This window comes from Salmo salar, chromosome 01 (genome assembly GCF_965601325.2).
Source record: "Salmo salar chromosome 01, fSalSal1, whole genome shotgun sequence".
Taxonomy (NCBI): domain Eukaryota; kingdom Metazoa; phylum Chordata; class Actinopteri; order Salmoniformes; family Salmonidae; genus Salmo; species Salmo salar.
This window is the reverse complement of record NC_138291.1, coordinates 181,900,954-181,921,819: the sequence shown is the minus strand read 5'-3', so window position 1 is coordinate 181,921,819 and position 20,866 is coordinate 181,900,954. Positions and strand designations below refer to the sequence as shown.

The window sequence follows — 20,866 nt, the reverse complement described above, 5'->3', positions numbered from 1 at the left end:
ACATTGACTCTGTACCGGTACCCCCTGTATATAGCCTCCACATTGACTCTGTACCGGTACCCCCTGTATATAGCCTCCACATTGACTCTGTACCGGTACCCCTTGTATACAGTCTCCACATTGACTCTGTACCGGTACCCCCTGTATATAGCCTCCACATTGACTCTGTACCGTAACACCCTGTATATAGCCTCCACATTGACTCTGTACCGGTACCCCCTGTATATAGCCTCCACATTGACTCTGTACCGTAATACCCTGTATATAGCCTCCACATTGACTCTGTACCGGTACCCCCTGTATATAGCCTCCACATTGACTCTGTACCGGTACCCCCTGTATATAGCCTCCACATTGACTCTGTACCGGTACCCCCTGTATATAGCCTCCACATTGACTCTGTACCGTAATACCCTGTATATAGCCTCCACATTGACTCTGTACCGGTACCCCCTGTATATAGCCTCCACATTGACTCTGTACCGGTACCCCCTGTATATAGCCTCCACATTGACTCTGTACCGGTACCCCCTGTATATAGCCTCCACATTGACTCTGTACCGTAACACCCTGTATATAGCCTCCACATTGACTCTGTACCGGTACCCCCTGTATATAGCCTCCACATTGACTCTGTACCGGTACCCCCTGTATATAGCCTCCACATTGACTCTGTACCGTAATACCTTGTATATAGCCTCCACATTGACTCTGTACCGTAACACCCTGTATATAGCCTCCACATTGACTCTGTACCGGTACCCCCTGTATATAGCCTCCACATTGACTCTGTACCGGTACACCCTGTATATAGCCTCCACATTGACTCTGTACCGTAACACCCTGTATATAGCCTCCACATTGACTCTGTACCGGTACCCCCTGTATATAGCCTCCACATTGACTCTGTACCAGTACCCCCTGTATATAGCCTTCACATTGACTCTGTACCGGTACCCCCTGTATATAGCCTCCACATTGACTCTGTACCGTAACACCCTGTATATAGCCTCCACATTGACTCTGTACCGTAACACCCTGTATATAGCCTCCACATTGACTCTGTACCGGTACCCCCTGTATATAGCCTCCACATTGACTCTGTACCGTAACACCCTGTATATAGCCTCCACATTGACTCTGTACCGGTACCCCCTGTATATAGCCTCCACATTGACTCTGTACCGGTACCCCCTGTATATAGCCTCCACATTGACTCTGTACCGTAATACCTTGTATATAGCCTCCACATTGACTCTGTACCGGTACCCCCTGTATATAGCCTCCACATTGTCTCTGTACCGTAACACCCTGTATATAGCCTCCACATTGACTCTGTACCGTAACACCCTGTATATAGCCTCCACATTGACTCTGTACCGTAACACCCTGTATATAGCCTCCACATTGACTCTGTACCGTAACACCCTGTATATAGCCTCCACATTGACTCTGTACCGTAACACCCTGTATATAGCCTCCACATTGACTCTGTACCGTAACACCCTGTATATAGCCTCCACATTGACTCTGTACCGGTACCCCCCTGTATATAGCCTCCACATTGACTCTGTACCGTAACACCCTGTATATAGCCTCCACATTGACTCTGTACCGGTACCCCCCTGTATATAGCCTCCACATTGACTCTGTACCGTAACACCCTGTATATAGCCTCCACATTGACTCTGTACCGTAATACCCTGTATATAGCCTCCACATTGACTCTGTACCGTAATACCCTGTATATAGCCTCCACATTGACTCTGTACCGTAATACCCTGTATATAGCCTCCACATTGACTCGGTACCGTAACACCCTGTATATAGCCTCCACATTGACTCTGTACCGTAACACCCTGTATATAGCCTCCACATTGACTCTGTACCGGTACCCCCTGTATATAGCCTCCACATTGACTCTGTACCGTAATACCCTGTATATAGCCTCCACATTGACTCTGTACCGGTACCCCCTGTATATAGCCTCCACATTGACTCTGTACCGTAACACCCTGTATATAGCCTCCACATTGACTCTGTACTGGTACCCCCTGTATATAGCCTCCACATTGACTCTGTACCGTAACACCCTGTATATAGCCTCCACATTGACTCTGTACCGTAATACCCTGTATATAGCCTCCACATTGACTCTGTACCGTAATACCCTGTATATAGCCTCCACATTGACTCTGTACTGGTACCCCCTGTATATAGCCTCCACATTGACTCTGTACCGTAACACCCTGTATATAGCCTCCACATTGACTCTGTACCGTAACACCCTGTATATAGCCTCCACATTGACTCTGTACCGTAACACCCTGTATATAGCCTCCACATTGACTCTGTACCGTAACACCCTGTATATAGCCTCCACATTGACTCTGTACCGGTACCCCCTGTATATAGCCTCCACATTGACTCTGTACCGGTACCCCCTGTATATAGCCTCCACATTGACTCTGTACCGGTACCCCCTGTATATAGCCTCCACATTGACTCTGTACCGGTACACCCTGTATATAGCCTCCACATTGACTCTGTACCGTAATACCCTGTATATAGCCTCCACATTGACTCTGTACCGTAATACCCTGTATACAGCCTCATCATTGTTATTTTGTGTTACTTTCTATTATTTTTTTTTACTTTAGTTTATTTGGTAAATATATTTGAACTGCACTGTTGGTTAAGTGCTTGTAAGTAATCATTTAACGGTAAGGTCTACACTTGTTGTATTCGGCACATGTGGCAAATAATGTTTGATTTGATCCCATTTATTTATTTTTTAATCCTGAAACTCCCCAGTCCTTAACGATGACAAGCATTCCCATAACATGATGCAGCCACCACTATGCTTGAAAATATGGAGAGTGGTACTCGGTAATGCGTTGGATTGGCTCCAAACATCACACTTTGTATTCAGGACAAAAAGTTAATTGCTTTGCCACATGTTTTGCAGTATTACCTTAGTGCCTCGTTGCAAACAGGATGCATGTTTTAGAATAATTTTTGATATTCTATATTTTTTCACTCTGTCATTTAGGTTAGTATTGTGGAGTAACTACAATATTGTTGATCCATCCTCAGTTTTCTCCTATCACAGCCATTAAACTCTGTAAATGGTATTGGAGTCGTGGGTAAATAGGGAGTACAGGAGTGGACTAAGCACGCACCCCAGAGGGGCCCCCGTTTTGGATGTGTGCTGATGTGTTGTTACCTACCCTCACTCTCTGGGGGCGGCCCGTACAGGAAGTACAGGATCCAGTTGCAGAGGGAGGTGTTCAGTCTCAGGGTCCTTAGCTTAGTGATGAGCTTGGAAGACACTATGGTGTTGAACGCTGAACTGTAGTCAATGAACAGAATTCTCACATAGGTGTTCCTGTTGTCCAGGTGGGAAAGGGCAGTGTGGAGTGCGATTTGAGATTGTATCATCTGTGGATCTGTTGGGGCGGTATGGCAATTGGAGCGGGTCCAGGGTTTCTGGGATGATGGTGATGATGTGAGGCATGACCAGCCTTTCTAAGCATTTCATGGCTACCGATGTGAGCGCTATAAGGTTGGTAGTGTTTACCTACCTAACACAGCGATGTGTTAATGTTGTGTTTACCTACCTAGCAGTGTATTACTCTCCTGTGAACCTGTCTCTGCTACATTACTTTGTGTGTGTTTTGCGCGCGCACGTTTACCTAACACGGTGTAGGACTCTCCAGTGAACCGGTCTCTGCTTCCTCTGATGGCAGGCGACCGAGTCGTCAACGTTCTCTTGGGAGACGGAGTTCCACTTCTACAACCGAGAGGAAGGAAGGACATTACAACATAAAACACACAGAGCCGTTACAACACAGAGACGTTACAACACAGAGACGTTACAACACACAGAGACGTTACAACACAGAGACGTTACAACACAGAGACGTTACAACACACAGAGACGTTACAACACAGAGACGTTACAACACAGAGACGTTACAACACACAGAGACGTTACAACACACAGACGTTACAACACAGAGCCGTTACAACACAGAGCCGTTACAACACAGAGACGTTACAACACACAGAGACGTTACAACACACAGAGACGTTACAACACAGAGACGTTACAACACAGAGACGTTACAACACAGAGACGTTACAACACACAGAGACGTTACAACACACAGAGACGTTACAACACACAGAGACGTTACAACACAGAGACGTTACAACACAGAGACGTTACAACACACAGAGACGTTACAACACACAGAGACGTTACAACACACAGACGTTACAACACAGAGACGTTACAACACAGAGACGTTACAACACACAGAGACGTTACAACACACAGAGACGTTACAACACACAGACGTTACAACACAGAGACGTTACAACACACAGAGACGTTACAACACACAGAGACGTTACAACACACAGAGACGTTACAACACAGAGACGTTACAACACAGAGACGTTACAACACAGAGACGTTACAACACACAGAGACGTTACAACACACAGAGACGTTACAACACACAGAGACGTTACAACACAGAGACGTTACAACACACAGAGACGTTACAACACACAGAGACGTTACAACACACAGAGACGTTACAACACAGAGACGTTACAACACAGAGACGTTACAACACACAGAGACGTTACAACACACAGAGACGTTACAACACAGACGTTACAACACAGAGAGACGTTACAACACACAGAGCCGTTACAACACACAGACGTTACAACACACAGAGACGTTACAACACAGACGTTACAACACAGAGACGTTACAACACAGAGATGTTACAACACACAGAGACGTTACAACACAGAGACGTTACAACACACAGAGACGTTACAACACACAGAGACGTTACAACACACAGAGACGTTACAACACACAGACGTTACAACACAGAGACGTTACAACACACAGAGACGTTACAACACACAGAGACGTTACAACACAGAGAGACGTTACAACACACACAGACGTTACAACACAGAGACGTTACAACACACAGACGTTACAACACACAGAGACGTTACAACACAGAGACGTTACAACACACAGACGTTACAACACACAGAGACGTTACAACACACAGAGACGTTACAACACAGAGACGTTACAACACACAGAGACGTTACAACACACAGACGTTACAACACACAGACGTTACAACACACAGAGACGTTACAACACACAGAGACGTTACAACACACACAGACGTTACAACACACAGAGACGTTACAACACACAGACGTTACAACACACAGAGACGTTACAACACAGAGACGTTACAACACACAGAGACGTTACAACACACAGACGTTACAACACAGAGACGTTACAACACACAGAGACGTTACAACATACAGAGACGTTACAACACACACAGACGTTACAACACACAGAGACGTTACAACACAGAGCCGTTACAACACACAGAGCCGTTACAACACAGAGACGTTACAACACACAGAGACGTTACAACACACACAGACGTTACAACACACAGAGACGTTACAACACACAGAGACGTTACAACACAGAGAGACGTTACAACACACAGACGTTACAACACACAGAGACGTTACAACACAGAGACGTTACAACACAGAGACGTTACAACACACAGACGTTACGACACACAGAGACGTTACAACACACAGAGACGTTACAACACACAGAGACGTTACAACACAGAGATGTTACAACACACAGAGACGTTACAACACAGAGACGTTACAACACACAGAGACGTTACAACACACAGAGACGTTACAACACACAGAGACGTTACAACACACAGAGACGTTACAACACACAGACATTACAACACAGAGACGTTACAACACACAGAGACGTTACAACATACAGAGACGTTACAACACACACAGACGTTACAACACACAGAGACGTTACAACACAGAGCCGTTACAACACACAGAGCCGTTACAACACAGAGACGTTACAACACACAGAGACGTTACAACACACACAGACGTTACAACACACAGAGACGTTACAACACACAGAGACGTTACAACACAGAGAGACGTTACAACACACAGACGTTACAACACACAGAGACGTTACAACACAGAGACGTTACAACACAGAGACGTTACAACACACAGACGTTACGACACACAGAGACGTTACAACACACAGAGACGTTACAACACACAGAGACGTTACAACACAGAGATGTTACAACACACAGAGACGTTACAACACAGAGACGTTACAACACACAGAGACGTTACAACACACAGAGACGTTACAACACACAGAGACGTTACAACACACAGAGACGTTACAACACACAGACGTTACAACACAGAGACGTTACAACACACAGAGACGTTACAACACACAGAGACGTTACAACACAGAGAGACGTTACAACACACACAGACGTTACAACACAGAGACGTTACAACACACAGACGTTACAACACACAGAGACGTTACAACACAGAGACGTTACAACACACAGACGTTACAACACACAGAGACGTTACAACACACAGACGTTACAACACAGAGACGTTACAACACACAGAGACGTTACAACACACAGACGTTACAACACACAGACGTTACAACACACAGAGACGTTACAACACACAGAGACGTTACAACACACACAGACGTTACAACACACAGAGACGTTACAACACACAGACGTTACAACACACAGAGACGTTACAACACAGAGACGTTACAACACACAGAGACGTTACAACACACAGACGTTACAACACAGAGACGTTACAACACACAGAGACGTTACAACACACAGAGACGTTACAACACACACAGACGTTACAACACACAGAGACGTTACAACACAGAGCCGTTACAACACACAGAGCCGTTACAACACAGAGACGTTACAACACACAGAGACGTTACAACACACACAGACGTTACAACACACAGAGACGTTACAACACACAGAGACGTTACAACACAGAGAGACGTTACAACACACAGACGTTACAACACACAGAGACGTTACAACACAGAGACGTTACAACACAGAGACGTTACAACACACAGACGTTACGACACACAGAGACGTTACAACACACAGAGACGTTACAACACACAGAGACGTTACAACACAGAGAGAAGTTACAACACACAGAGACGTTACCCTAAAGATGAGTATTACAATACAACAGACAAGACAGTAAAGTGAACAAGGATGCTGTGGAGAGAAGCCCATTTCCTTCCAGCTAGATAATCCAGCTCCAAGGATTAATTTATCTGAAAGAAGACGGAGTTTTCCCACAGATGTCATTGGTAAACTATGAAGATAAACAGCAACCCTTGCGTGCAGTATGAAACAACACGGATGAAGACGGTCATCGAACGCACTCAAACAGTGAGTGTATTAGAACGCAAACAAACTAAAGCTTGGTGGTGGTAGACACAAGCAGACAGGGCTGGTAGACACAAGCAGACAGGGCCGGTAGACACAAGCAGACAGGGCTGGTAGACACAAGCAGACAGGGCTGGTAGACACAAGCAGACAGGGCTGGTAGACACAAGCAGACAGGGCTGGTAGACACAAGCAGACAGGGCCGATAGACACAAGCAGACAGGGCTGGTAGACACAAGCAGACAGGGCTGGTAGACACAAGCAGACAGGGCTGGTAGACACAAGCAGACAGGGCTGGTAGACACAAGCAGACAGGGCTGGTAGACACAAGCAGACAGAGGGACGGTAGACACAAGCAGACAGGGCTGGTAGACACAAGCAGACAGGGCTGGTAGACACAAGCAGACAGGGCTGGTAGACACAAACAGGCAGGGCCGGTAGACACAAGCAGACAGGGCTGGTAGACACAAGCAGACAGGGCTGGTAGACACAAGCAGACAGGGCTGGTAGACACAAGCAGACAGGGCTGGTAGACACAAGCAGACAGGGCTGGTAGACACAAGCAGACAGGGCCGGTAGACACAAGCAGACAGGGCCGGTAGACACAAGCAGACAGGGCTGGTAGACACAAGCAGACAGGGCTGGTAGACACAAGCAGACAGGGCTGGTAGACACAAGCAGACAGGGCCGGTAGACACAAGCAGACAGGGCCGGTAGACACAAGCAGACAGGGCCGGTAGACACAAGCAGACAGGGCTGGTAGACACAAGCAGACAGGGCCGGTAGACACAAGCAGACAGGGCTGGTAGACACAAGCAGACAGGGCTGGTAGACACAAGCAGACAGGGCCGGTAGACACAAGCAGACAGGGCTGGTAGACACAAGCAGACAGGGCTGGTAGACACAAGCAGACAGAGGGACGATAGACACAAGCAGACAGGGCTGGTAGACACAAGCAGACAGGGCTGGTAGACACAAGCAGACAGGGCCGGTAGACACAAGCAGACAGGGCTGGTAGACACAAGCAGACAGAGGGACGATAGACACAAGCAGACAGGGCTGGTAGACACAAGCAGACAGGGCTGGTAGACACAAGCAGACAGGGCTGGTAGACACAAGCAGACAGGGCTGGTAGACACAAGCAGACAGGGCTGGTAGACACAAGCAGACAGGGCTGGTAGACACAAGCAGACAGGGCCGGTAGACACAAGCAGACAGGGCTGGTAGACACAAGCAGACAGGGCTGGTAGACACAAGCAGACAGGGCTGGTAGACACAAGCAGACAGGGCCGGTAGACACAAGCAGACAGGGCTGGTAGACACAAGCAGACAGGGCCGGTAGACACAAGCAGACAGGGCCGGTAGACACAAGCAGACAGGGCTGGTAGACACAAGCAGACAGGGCTGGTAGACACAAGCAGACAGGGCTGGTAGACACAAGCAGACAGGGCTGGTAGACACAAGCAGACAGGGCTGGTAGACACAAGCAGGCAGGGCCGGTAGACACAAGCAGACAGGGCCGGTAGACACAAGCAGACAGGGCCGGTAGACACAAGCAGACAGGGCCGGTAGACACAAGCAGACAGGGCCGGTAGACACAAGCAGACAGGGCCGGTAGACACAAGCAGACAGGGCCGGTAGACACAAGCAGACAGGGCTGGTAGACACAAGCAGACAGGGCCGGTAGACACAAGCAGACAGGGCTGGTAGACACAAGCAGACAGGGCTGGTAGACACAAGCAGACAGGGCTGGTAGACACAAGCAGACAGGGCTGGTAGACACAAACAGACAGGGCTGGTAGACACAAGCAGACAGGGCTGGTAGACACAAGCAGACAGGGCTGGTAGACACAAGCAGACAGGGCTGGTAGACACAAGCAGACAGGGCTGGTAGACACAAGCAGACAGGGCTGGTAGACACAAGCAGACAGGGCTGGTAGACACAAGCAGACAGGGCTGGTAGACACAAGCAGACAGGGCTGGTAGACACAAGCAGACAGGGCTGGTAGACACAAGCAGACAGAGGGACGATAGACACAAGCAGACAGAGGGACGATAGACACAAGCAGACAGGGCCGGTAGACACAAGCAGACAGGGCCGGTAGACACAAGCAGACAGGGCTGGTAGACACAAGCAGACAGGGCTGGTAGACACAAGCAGACAGAGGGACGATAGACACAAGCAGACAGAGGGACGATAGACACAAGCAGACAGGGCCGGTAGACACAAGCAGACAGGGCCGGTAGACACAAGCAGACAGGGCCGGTAGACACAAGCAGACAGGGCTGGTAGACACAAGCAGACAGGGCTGGTAGACACAAGCAGACAGGGCTGGTAGACACAAGCAGACAGGGCTGGTAGACACAAGCAGACAGGGCTGGTAGACACAAGCAGACAGGGCCGGTAGACACAAGCAGACAGAGGGACGATAGACACAAGCAGACAGGGCCGGTAGACACAAGCAGACAGGGCCGGTAGACACAAGCAGACAGGGCCGGTAGACACAAGCAGACAGGGCCGGTAGACACAAGCAGACAGGGCCGGTAGACACAAACAGGCAGGGCCGGTAGACACAAGCAGACAGGGCCGGTAGACACAAGCAGACAGGGCTGGTAGACACAAGCAGACAGGGCTGGTAGACACAAGCAGACAGGGCCGGTAGACACAAGCAGACAGAGGGACGATAGACACAAGCAGACAGGGCTGGTAGACACAAGCAGACAGGGCTGGTAGACACAAGCAGACAGGGCTGGTAGACACAAGCAGACAGGGCTGGTAGACACAAGCAGACAGGGCTGGTAGACACAAGCAGACAGGGCTGGTAGACACAAGCAGACAGGGCCGGTAGACACAAGCAGACAGGGCTGGTAGACACAAGCAGACAGGGCTGGTAGACACAAGCAGACAGGGCTGGTAGACACAAGCAGACAGGGCCGGTAGACACAAGCAGACAGGGCCGGTAGACACAAGCAGACAGGGCTGGTAGACACAAGCAGACAGGGCTGGTAGACACAAGCAGACAGGGCTGGTAGACACAAGCAGACAGGGCTGGTAGACACAAGCAGACAGGGCTGGTAGACACAAGCAGACAGGGCTGGTAGACACAAGCAGACAGGGCCGGTAGACACAAGCAGACAGAGGGACGATAGACACAAGCAGACAGGGCCGGTAGACACAAGCAGACAGGGCCGGTAGACACAAGCAGACAGGGCCGGTAGACACAAGCAGACAGGGCCGGTAGACACAAGCAGACAGGGCCGGTAGACACAAACAGGCAGGGCCGGTAGACACAAGCAGACAGGGCCGGTAGACACAAGCAGACAGGGCTGGTAGACACAAGCAGACAGGGCTGGTAGACACAAGCAGACAGGGCCGGTAGACACAAGCAGACAGAGGGACGATAGACACAAGCAGACAGGGCTGGTAGACACAAGCAGACAGGGCCGGTAGACACAAGCAGACAGGGCCGGTAGACACAAGCAGACAGGGCCAGGAAGACACAAGCAGACAGGGCCGATAGACACAAGCAGACAGGGCCGATAGACACAAGCAGACAGAGCCGATAGATACAAGCAGACAGGGCCGATAGACACAAGCAGACAGAGCCGATAGATACAAGCAGACAGGGCCGATAGACTGTAGGGGCAGCCCTTGGAGGGAGTCTGCTGGGACTGGGGCAGCGCTGGGAGGGTGTTAGCTGGGAGGGTGTTAGCTGGGACTGGGGCAGCGATGGGACTGGGGCAGCGATGGGACTGGGGCAGCGATGGGAGGGTGTTAGCTGGGACTGGGGCAGCGATGGGACTGGGGCAGCGATGGGAGGGTGTTAGCTGGGACTGGGGCAGCGATGTGACTGGGGCAGCGATGGGAGGGTGTTAGCTGGGACTGGGGCAGCGATGGGAGGGTGTTAGCTGGGACTGGGGCAGCGATGGGACTGGGGCAGCGATGGGAGGGTGTTAGCTGGGACTGGGGCAGCGATGGGACTGGGGCAGCGATGGGAGGGTGTTAGCTGGGACTGGGGCAGCGATGGGACTGGGGCAGCGATGGGACTGGGGCAGCGATGGGACTGGGGCAGCGATGGGAGGGTGTTAGCTGGGACTGGGGCAGCGATGGGACTGGGGCAGCGATGGGAGGGTGTTAGCTGGGACTGGGGCAGCGATGGGAGGCTGTTCGCTGTGGAAGCATGAGTAGCTTATCTGATGTACAGCTCTTATGATCAGGTGACTTGGGACAACAGCTGGCACATGACTGAGGGGCTTGGCCAATAGGCAGACAGGGAGTGACAAGGGCCTCAGCCAATAGGCAGACAGGGTTGGTTGTCACTAGATACAGCAGCCACAGAGTCAAAATTGGCTATATCGTAAAAATATATAAAAACAACAAACAATATGCTTTTTGGTCTTCATTTAAGGATAGGTATAAGGTTAGGAGTGTAGTTAGAGTTAAAGGTTAGGTTTAAAAATAATAGAAATTGTAGAAATAGACTTTGTGGCTGTGGTAACTAGTGACGACCGACGGAGTTCCAAGACAAGACCCCTTTTTTCCCGACACAGGAAGAGGGAAGAGGTCATCTGATCAGTGACATCATACAGTGGGGAAGTTAAGAGCTACCGAAAGCTTAACGTAGTCAATAGGGTCCAGGCTAGCCAGATATATCAGTCTTAGACTGTCCCTTTTTCAGTCCAGCTTTAAATGACGTGCAGCTTATTAATGAATTAATAAATTGTTTTATTAAACAAGGCAAGTCGGTTAAGAACAAATTCTTATTTACAATGACGGGCTACACAGGCCAAAACCCGGACGACGCTGGGCCAATTGAGCGCCGCCCTATGGGACTCACAATCACGGCCGGTTGTTATACAGCCTGGATTCGAACCGGGGTTTCTGTAATGACGTCTCTAGCACTGAGACGCAGTGCCTTAGACCGCTGAACCAGGGTCTGTAGTGACGCCTCCAGCACTGAGATGCAGTGGGGGGCTTCATAAAGCCTTCATAAACAAATCATCTATAACCATACGTCATGCTTTATAAAGGGTTCATAACTGTGTCACATAACACACTATGTCAAATGTGACATAAACCTGTTCTTTATAAAGGATGGCATAAGCACCGCTTAATAAAGGCCTTACTACATCATATTAAATTGAGGCGTCACAAAGCATCTATATCCCTGTGATGCATCTTGGGAGAGCATTGTAACACCAGGATAGTGGGTTCCGTTCCAGGGACCGTCCATACGTGGAAATGTATTCACGCATGACTGTAAGTCGATTTAGATAATATATCACATTTTAGCAGACGCTTTTATGTTACTGTAAAACATTTCTAGGATGGCTCAACCTCTTTCCCTCCTGGGTGCATAGACAATATTGGGCCTGACCTCAACTTCCCCCACAATGCTGTGCTGCAGGATGACACACTCTAAAGTGCAGTCACGTTGGTAGGGCTTTTTAAAAAAAAAATTATTCCCCCCCCCCCCCCCCAAAATTCTGTTTTCTTGGTTTTGTGTTTTCCAGGTTTTTTATTTCCCCCCATTTTTTTGGTTAGCGGCTTTTCTGTAGTGCAGGAGGAACACGTGATGTGATTTGGCTGCCAATGGGATGGACGGAGTTAAAGACCAGCAACCCTACGGATTATTCAGAGCCCCATGAAATGACACCATATACACATTCTACAGACCCTACTGAGTTTTCCCTACAATACTTTTAACTGTGGCATCCAGAATAGTTTTTGCTCTAAGTCAATATGTATTCCATATACAGTGATTCACATTGGGGGCATTTATTTAACATTGGAACATGTTTTAAACCCCACATTTAATGCAAGTCACTTAAATATTTATTTCCCCTTTATTTAAACCAGGTAGGCAAGTTGAGAACAAGTTCTCATTTACAACTGTGACCTGGCCAAGATAAAGCAAAGCAGTTCGACAACATACAACAACACAGAGTTACACATGGAGTAAAACAAAACATACAGTCAATAATACAGTAGAAAAATAAGTCTATATACAATGTGAGCTAATGAGGTGAGATAAGGGAGGTAAAGGCAATAAATAGGCCATGGTGGCAAAGTAAATACAATATAGCAAGTAAAACACTGGAATGGTAGATTTGCAGTAGGTGAATGTAGAAATATAAACACATTTGAATCATTGTGAATGTTTAGACCATTTTTCATATCTCATGAATGGTTATTGACACATTTCTTCTATTACCTGAGGGACTTTGAAATATATTGTCTTTTAATTCTGAAATTCCATGCCCCGGAAGTACTTTCCCCCAGTGTTGCTGATCATGTGATGAGTTCGCAAATAAAAAAATGCTCCTACTTGTGCTGCCACTGGACAGTGAAAAACAAGTTCACCTTTTATTGTCATTCATATTAGTTTGTAGCATTTAAGTGTTGAATTCTCTTACATACTGTAGCTAGCTCAATTGTTATTTTAAATAACTTTGGTGGCATCACAGCAGTGACAGAACTAGTTTTATACATGGGGTGGCCAAGGCTACTTCAGGGGGTCCATAGACCATGACAGAACATTAGAGTGTAATCCTAACCTGGCATCTGAGGAGTTTGAATGAATCCTATGATTGGTGATTAGAGGTAGAAGTGATAATTCTCTGAACCAGGAGTTCTTCAATGTGGCAGATGGTGAGGTCCTAAAGGGTCACTTCACCAGAATTATTTAACATATTATGAATAGTCAGTGTATCTACCTCGGAGCTGCAGCTCAATTTCACTCAGACACTCAGACACTCAGACTCACTCACTCAGACACTCAGACTCACTCACTCAGACACTCAGACACTCAGACACTCAGACTCACTCACTCAGACTCACTCACTCACTCACTCACTCACACTCACTCACTCAGACACTCAGACTCACTCACTCAGACACTCACTCACTCACTCACTCACTCACTCAGACACTCAGACTCACTCACTCAGACACTCAGACTCACTCACTCACTCACTCACTCACTCACTCACTCAGACACTCACTCACTCACTCACTCACTCACTCACTCACTCACTCACTCACTCAGACACTCAGACTCACTCACTCAGACACTCAGACTCACTCACTCAGACACTCAGACTCACTCACTCAGACACTCAGACTCACTCACTCACTCACTCACTCACTCACTCACTCAGACACTCAGACACTCAGACACTCAGACTCACTCACTCAGACACTCAGACTCACTCACTCACTCACTCACTCACTCACTCACTCACTCACTCAGACTCACTCACTCACTCACTCACTCACTCAGACACTCACTCAGACACTCAGACTCACTCACTCAGACACTCAGACTCACTCACTCACTCACTCACTCACTCAGACTCACTCACTCAGACTCACTCACTCAGACTCACTCACTCACTCACTCACTCAGACACTCACTCACTCAGACACTCACTCACTCACTCACTCACTCACTCACTCACTCACTCACTCACTCACTCACTCACTCACTCACTCACTCACTCACTCACTCACTCACTCACTCACTCACACAAATGTACTCACATACTGGAGAGTCTTGTGTCACTCTGTTTTCATGAATATATAATCTGGGTCTATAAGTGTTGAACATCCACAATATTTTCAGAAAATAAATCTCAAGCGGGGTGCCCCCCCGGACACCCCTCTGGCTCCGCCCCTGCTTCACAGCAATTACTAGCTAGCCGAAAATTAGGCTCAGCTAAATACAAACCTCCCTTAGATACATCCGCGTCTCATAGTCAATGTCATGAGATTTGTAAACGAAAGAGAAATATGATAATATGAATCGAATGGAGTTTCCCCCATCTCCCCATTTCAGAGGTTCTGGTGCAGCCCAGAAATACCCTTATCCAGTTGGTGTGAAATAGGCATTTCCTAACAGACCTGATAACTTTCTTTGTTGTTACTTTTAAGGTTGGAACCAACATGCAGTACCTCCAGCAGGCAGAGAGGGGAAGGAGCTCAGGGACGAGCGACACTATTCACAGCCCTGTGTAGTGTTCCATGTAATTACATCGCTGGACTTTATGAAACTTAATGTATTTGTATTGATTTAAAAAAACAACAACATAGAAATAAAAAGGAAATGTATAGTTTAAACACGTCTTTAATGTTTATTTGTTTTAGCTGTTAGTGATAATCCCCTAAGTGTTATTAATACATCATTAAGCCTTTATGGATGTGTTATGAATGACCAAAGGAGTCTGACTTCCAACTAAGTACTACAGGACATGAAGTGTCAATAAATAGGTTATTAACGTTCTGCTGATTTATGAAGGTTTATGAAGGTTCTCTCATGATCCACAGTTTACTGTAGGGTGTGAGAGGTATTTAAAATGGATTGATGGACCTGCAAAGTTTGTGTGTGTGTGTGTGTGTGTGAGACTACCACTCCAGGTGTTCCTCTTATGTTCCCATGGAGACCAGGGCTTGATTACAACCTGTTACAAATGGAGCCAACATGTTGTGGCTGATCTTTCAGCGGGGGAATGTGTCACAGGCCTGATGTATGGCTCGTTATATTGTTCTGTTAAAGACCTGACTGGGTCCAGAACAGCACTGTATGGCTCGTTATATTGTTCTGTTAAAGACCTGACTGGGTCCAGCACTATGCTGTATGGCTCGTTATATTGTTCTGTTAAAGACCTGACTGGGTCCAGCACTGCACTGTATGGCTCGTTATATTGTTCTGTTAAAGACCTGACTGGGTCCAGCACTATGCTGTATGGCTCGTTATATTGTTCTGTTAAAGACCTGACTGGGTCCAGCACAGCACTGTATGGCTCGTTATATTGTTCTGTTAAAGACCTGACTGGGTCCAGCACCGTGGATAGTTATATTGTTCTGTTAAAGACCTGACTGGGTCCAGCACAGCACTGTATGGCTCGTTATATTGTTCTGTTAAAGACCTGACTGGGTCCAGAACAGCACTGTATGGCTCGTTATATTGTTCTGTTAAAGACCTGACTGGGTCCAGAACAGCACTGTATGGCTCGTTATATTGTTCTGTTATAGACCTGACTGGGTCCAGAACAGCACTGTATGGCTCGTTATATTGTTCTGTTAAAGACCTGACTGGGTCCAGAACAGCACTGTATGGCTCGTTATATTGTTCTGTTAAAGACCTGACTGGGTCCAGAACAGCACTGTATGGCTCGTTATATTGTTCTGTTAAAGACCTGACTGGGTCCAGAACAGCACTGTATGGCTCGTTATATTGTTCTGTTATAGACCTGATGGTGGTTGGAGACATCCCTCTAGTGGTGTGGGGCTGTGCTTTGGCAAAGTGGGTGGGGTTATATCCTGCCTGTTTGGCCCTGTCCGGGGGTATCATCGGATGGGGCCACAGTGTCTCCCGACCCCTCCTGTCTCAGCCTCCAGTATCTATGCTGCAATAGTCTATGTGTCGGGGGGCTAGGGTCAGTCTGTTACATCTGGAGTATTTCTCTTGTCTTATCCGGTGTCCTGTGTGAATTTAAATATGCTCTCTCTAATTCTCTCTTTCTCTCTTTCTGTCTTTCTCTCGGAGGACCTGAGCCCTAGGACCATGCCTCAGGACTACCTGGCATGATGACTCCTTGCTGTCCCCAGTCCACCTGGCCGTGCTGCTGCTCCAGTTTCAACTGTTCTGCCTGCGGCTATGGAACCCTGACCTGTTCACCGGACGTGCTTGTTGCACCCTCGACAACTACTATGATTATTATTATTTGACCATGCTGGTCATTTATGAACATTTGAACATCTTGACCATGTTCTGTTATAATCTCCACCCGGCACAGCCAGAAGAGGACTGGCCACCCCTCATAGCCTGGTTCCTCTCTAGGTTTCTTCCTAGGTTTTTGGCCTTTCTAGGGAGTTTTTCCTAGGGAGTTTTTCCTAGCCACCGTGCTTCTACACCTGCATTGCTTGCTGTTTGGGGTTTTAGGGTGGGTTTCTGTACAGCACTTTGAGATATCAGCTGATGTACGAAGGGCTATATATATTAATTTGATTTGATTTGATTTGACTGGGTCCAGCACAGCACTGTATGGCTCGTTATATTGTTCTGTCAAAGTCCTGACTGGGTCCAGCACCGTGCGGTATGGATAGTTATATTGTTGTGTTTGTCTACTGAGGAACATGTGACTTGGTTCCAGAAGAAAGCCACTTTCAATTTCTATAAGTTAGGGGCTTTCATCAAGGTTAGTGTTTCTGTAGGTTGGGGGCTTTCATCAAGGTTAGTGTTTCTTTAGGTTAGGGGGCTTTCATCAAGGTTAGGGGCTTTCATCAAGGTGTTTCTATAGGTTGGGGGGCTTTCATCAAGGTGTTTCTATAGGTTAGGGGGCTTTCATCAAGGTTAGTGTTTCTTTAGGTTGGGGGGCTTTCATCAAGGTTAGTGTTTCTTTAGGTTGGGGGGCTTTCATCAAGGTTAGTGTTTCTATAGGTTAGGGGGCTTTCATCAAGGTTAGTGTTTCTATAGGTTGGGGGCTTTCATCAAGGTTAGGGGCTTTCATCAAGGTGTTTCTATAGGTTGGGGGGCTTTCATCAAGGTGTTTCTATAGGTTAGGGGGCTTTCATCAAGGTTAGTGTTTCTTTAGGTTGGGGGGCTTTCATCAAGGTTAGTGTTTCTATAGGTTAGGGGGCTTTCATCAAGGTTAGTGTTTCTATAGGTTAGGGGGCTTTCATCAAGGTTAGTATTTCTATAGGTTGGGGGGCTTTCATCAAGGTTAGTGTTTCTATATGTTGCTCCAAAGTGGTACAGCGGTCTAAGGCACTGCATCTCAGTGCAAGAGGCGTCACTACAGTCCATGGTTCGAATCCAGGCTGTATCACATCCAGCCGTGATTGGGTGTCCCATTGGGCGACGCACAATTGGCCCAGGGTCATCTGGGTTTGGCCGGGGTAGGCCGTCATTGTAAATATGTAATTGTTCTTAACTGACTTGCCTAGTTAAATAAAGGTTAAATAAAAATGTAAAATAATAATATTCGACATAGTGGGTTATACCACATATATGAACCCTTTATAAAGCATGGCATACGGTTATAGATGCTTTGTAACACTTATGTAGTGCTTATGAAGGCATTATGAAGTCTTTATAAGCAAAGCTTAATTTAAAACGGACTTCATTTTCTAGTTTTTTCCCAGAGAGAGTATTGTAATCATGGCTGTGATCGTTGTTGGAATCGTGGCTGTGATCGTTGTTGGAATCGTGGCTGTGATCGTTGTTGGAATCGTGGCTGTGATCGTTGTTGGAATCGTGGCTGTGATCGTTGTTGGAATCGTGGCTGTGATCGTTGTTGGAATCGTGGCTGTGATCGTTGTTGGAATCGTGGCTGTGATCGTTGTTGGAATCGTGGCTGTGATCGTTGTTGGAATCGTGGCTGTGATCGTTTTGTTTTTGTGAACAAGGATATGGAACGAATTAAAACCATGGATATTACAGCTAGTACACTAGAAATGTTACTCACCAAAACCATTTGTTGCAAGCAGGAAAAATGGGTAAAAACAAAATCAATGATGCGTTACTAACTATACATTGATTCTGTCACAGAGATTAGTTGGCTGAAGGTAGAGGTTCATTTGATTTATTTTGCCCCCATTTCTTTAGAAGGAGAGGGTGAAATAAGGAAACGTTTTAAGAAAGAGAAACAGAGTTAGGATGTCCTTTACAGATGGAGCTGCTTTCGGAACAGAATAAGATGTCATCATTTTCTTTGTTTGTGGGCGGCAACCACGTCCAGTTTAACCAAATCAAATGTGCAATTATTTGGACTAAATCAAGAGTTGGAAAAGAGCTACCCTCGCCATCTAGTGAAGTTAGACACACAGAGAAACCACACAGATTCTCAATATCAAGCCATTTTCAGGAGGTTGATTTCTCACAGACCTCAACGAGCAAAAAAATAAACTTTGCTGAAAAGATCCGTAAACTGTTCACACAAAAACCTGGAAGGGATTTAATGAATGTAGCCCAATGCTACATCCAGGTGGCCCAATGCTACACCCAGGTGGCCCAATGCTACATCCAGGTAGCCCAATGCTACATCCAGGTGGCCCAATGCTACATCCAGGCGGCCCAATGCTACATCCAGGCGGCCCAATGCTACATCCAGGCGGCCCAATGCTACATCCAGGCAGCCCAATGCTACATCCAGGTAGCCCAATGCTACATCCAGGTAGCCCAATGCTACATCCAGGTAGCCCAATGCTACATCCAGGTGGCCCAATGCTACATCCAGGTGGCCCAATGCTACATCCAGGTAGCCCAATGCTACATCCAGGTGGCCCAATGCTACATCCAGGCGGCCCAATGCTACATCCAGGTGGCCCAATGCTACATCCAGGTAGCCCAATGCTACATCCAGGTGGCCCAATGCTACATCCAGGCGGCCCAATGCTACATCCAGGTGGCCCAATGCTACATCCAGGTGGCCCAATGCTACATCCAGGTGGCCCAATGCTACATCCAGGTGGCCCAATGCTACATCCAGGTGGCCCAATGCTACATCCAGGTAGCCCAATGCTACATCCAGGTAGCCCAATGCTACATCCAGGTGGCCCAATGCTACATCCAGGTAGCCTAACGCTACATTCTACAGCTTAAAGTCACACATGGTCACCTTGACATGTTCTTCAGATTGGTAAAATGAGCACCGTTGACGAACACAAAGAAACAATAAGCAGCTGGTTAAAATAAAGACATTGTGTGGGAGTCACGATGGAACTTGCTATTTAAAGCACACTAAACGGGGGTTCCATTCCATTAGCACTAAATAACACTAATTCTACACTGTAGCTGAGTAAACAAACCCTGTGTAGATATCTCTCCAGACAGTCCAGAGACTACTACGGGAACTATGAATTCTCTATTTAAAAATGGGGCAATCCGCAGTTTAAACAATAACAAAGCGTGCTCCCCGCCCCTGTTTCCGGTAAGAAGCAGAGGGATAGGGCTGGAGAAATGTAACCACTCAAATGTATAGATAGAGCTACGGATACAAGGACTGACCATCCATGGTATCAAACTTATAGTTTTAACCATATTTTGAGACTATATCGTTTTTGTTTACAAACATTTGAGTAAAACAAGCTTATATTTTAAATTCTCATGGGGATGAACTAGGCTTATTAGTTAAAAAGAAATTATGTAGCCAGCTAGATGTAGCCAGCTGGATGTAGCCAGCTAGATGTAGCCAACTGGATGTAGCCAACTGGATGTAGCCAGCTGGATGTAGCCAACTGGATGTAGCCAACTGGATGTAGCCAGCTGGATGTAGCAAGCTAGATGGACAGCTGGATGTAGCCAGCTGGATGTAGCCAGCTGGATGTAGCCAGCTGGATGTCGCCCTTTAAGACAATTGTTTTTTCAAGATCCTTTTCTAAGAGTATCAACACTGCAGCTTGTAAAAACTTCAATCACTTGAGGAAATGAGATCTCAACTTGGCAGACAGTGTCTGTAGTAACAAC

General features: G+C 47.3%; 1 protein-coding gene across 2 annotated transcripts in view; it reads right to left on the bottom strand.

Annotated features, from left to right (window-relative positions):
• LOC106572709 (fibronectin type III and SPRY domain containing 1-like) overlaps nucleotides 1-20,866 on the bottom strand; it is a 102,168-nt gene that overhangs the window by 11,822 nt on the left and 69,480 nt on the right. For both annotated transcript variants that reach the window (XM_045694114.2, XM_014147118.3), the window contains one exon: nucleotides 3,696-3,793. In XM_045694114.2, coding sequence (XP_045550070.1) covers nucleotides 3,696-3,793 — 98 coding nt within the window. The remainder of the gene's footprint in view (nucleotides 1-3,695; nucleotides 3,794-20,866) is intronic.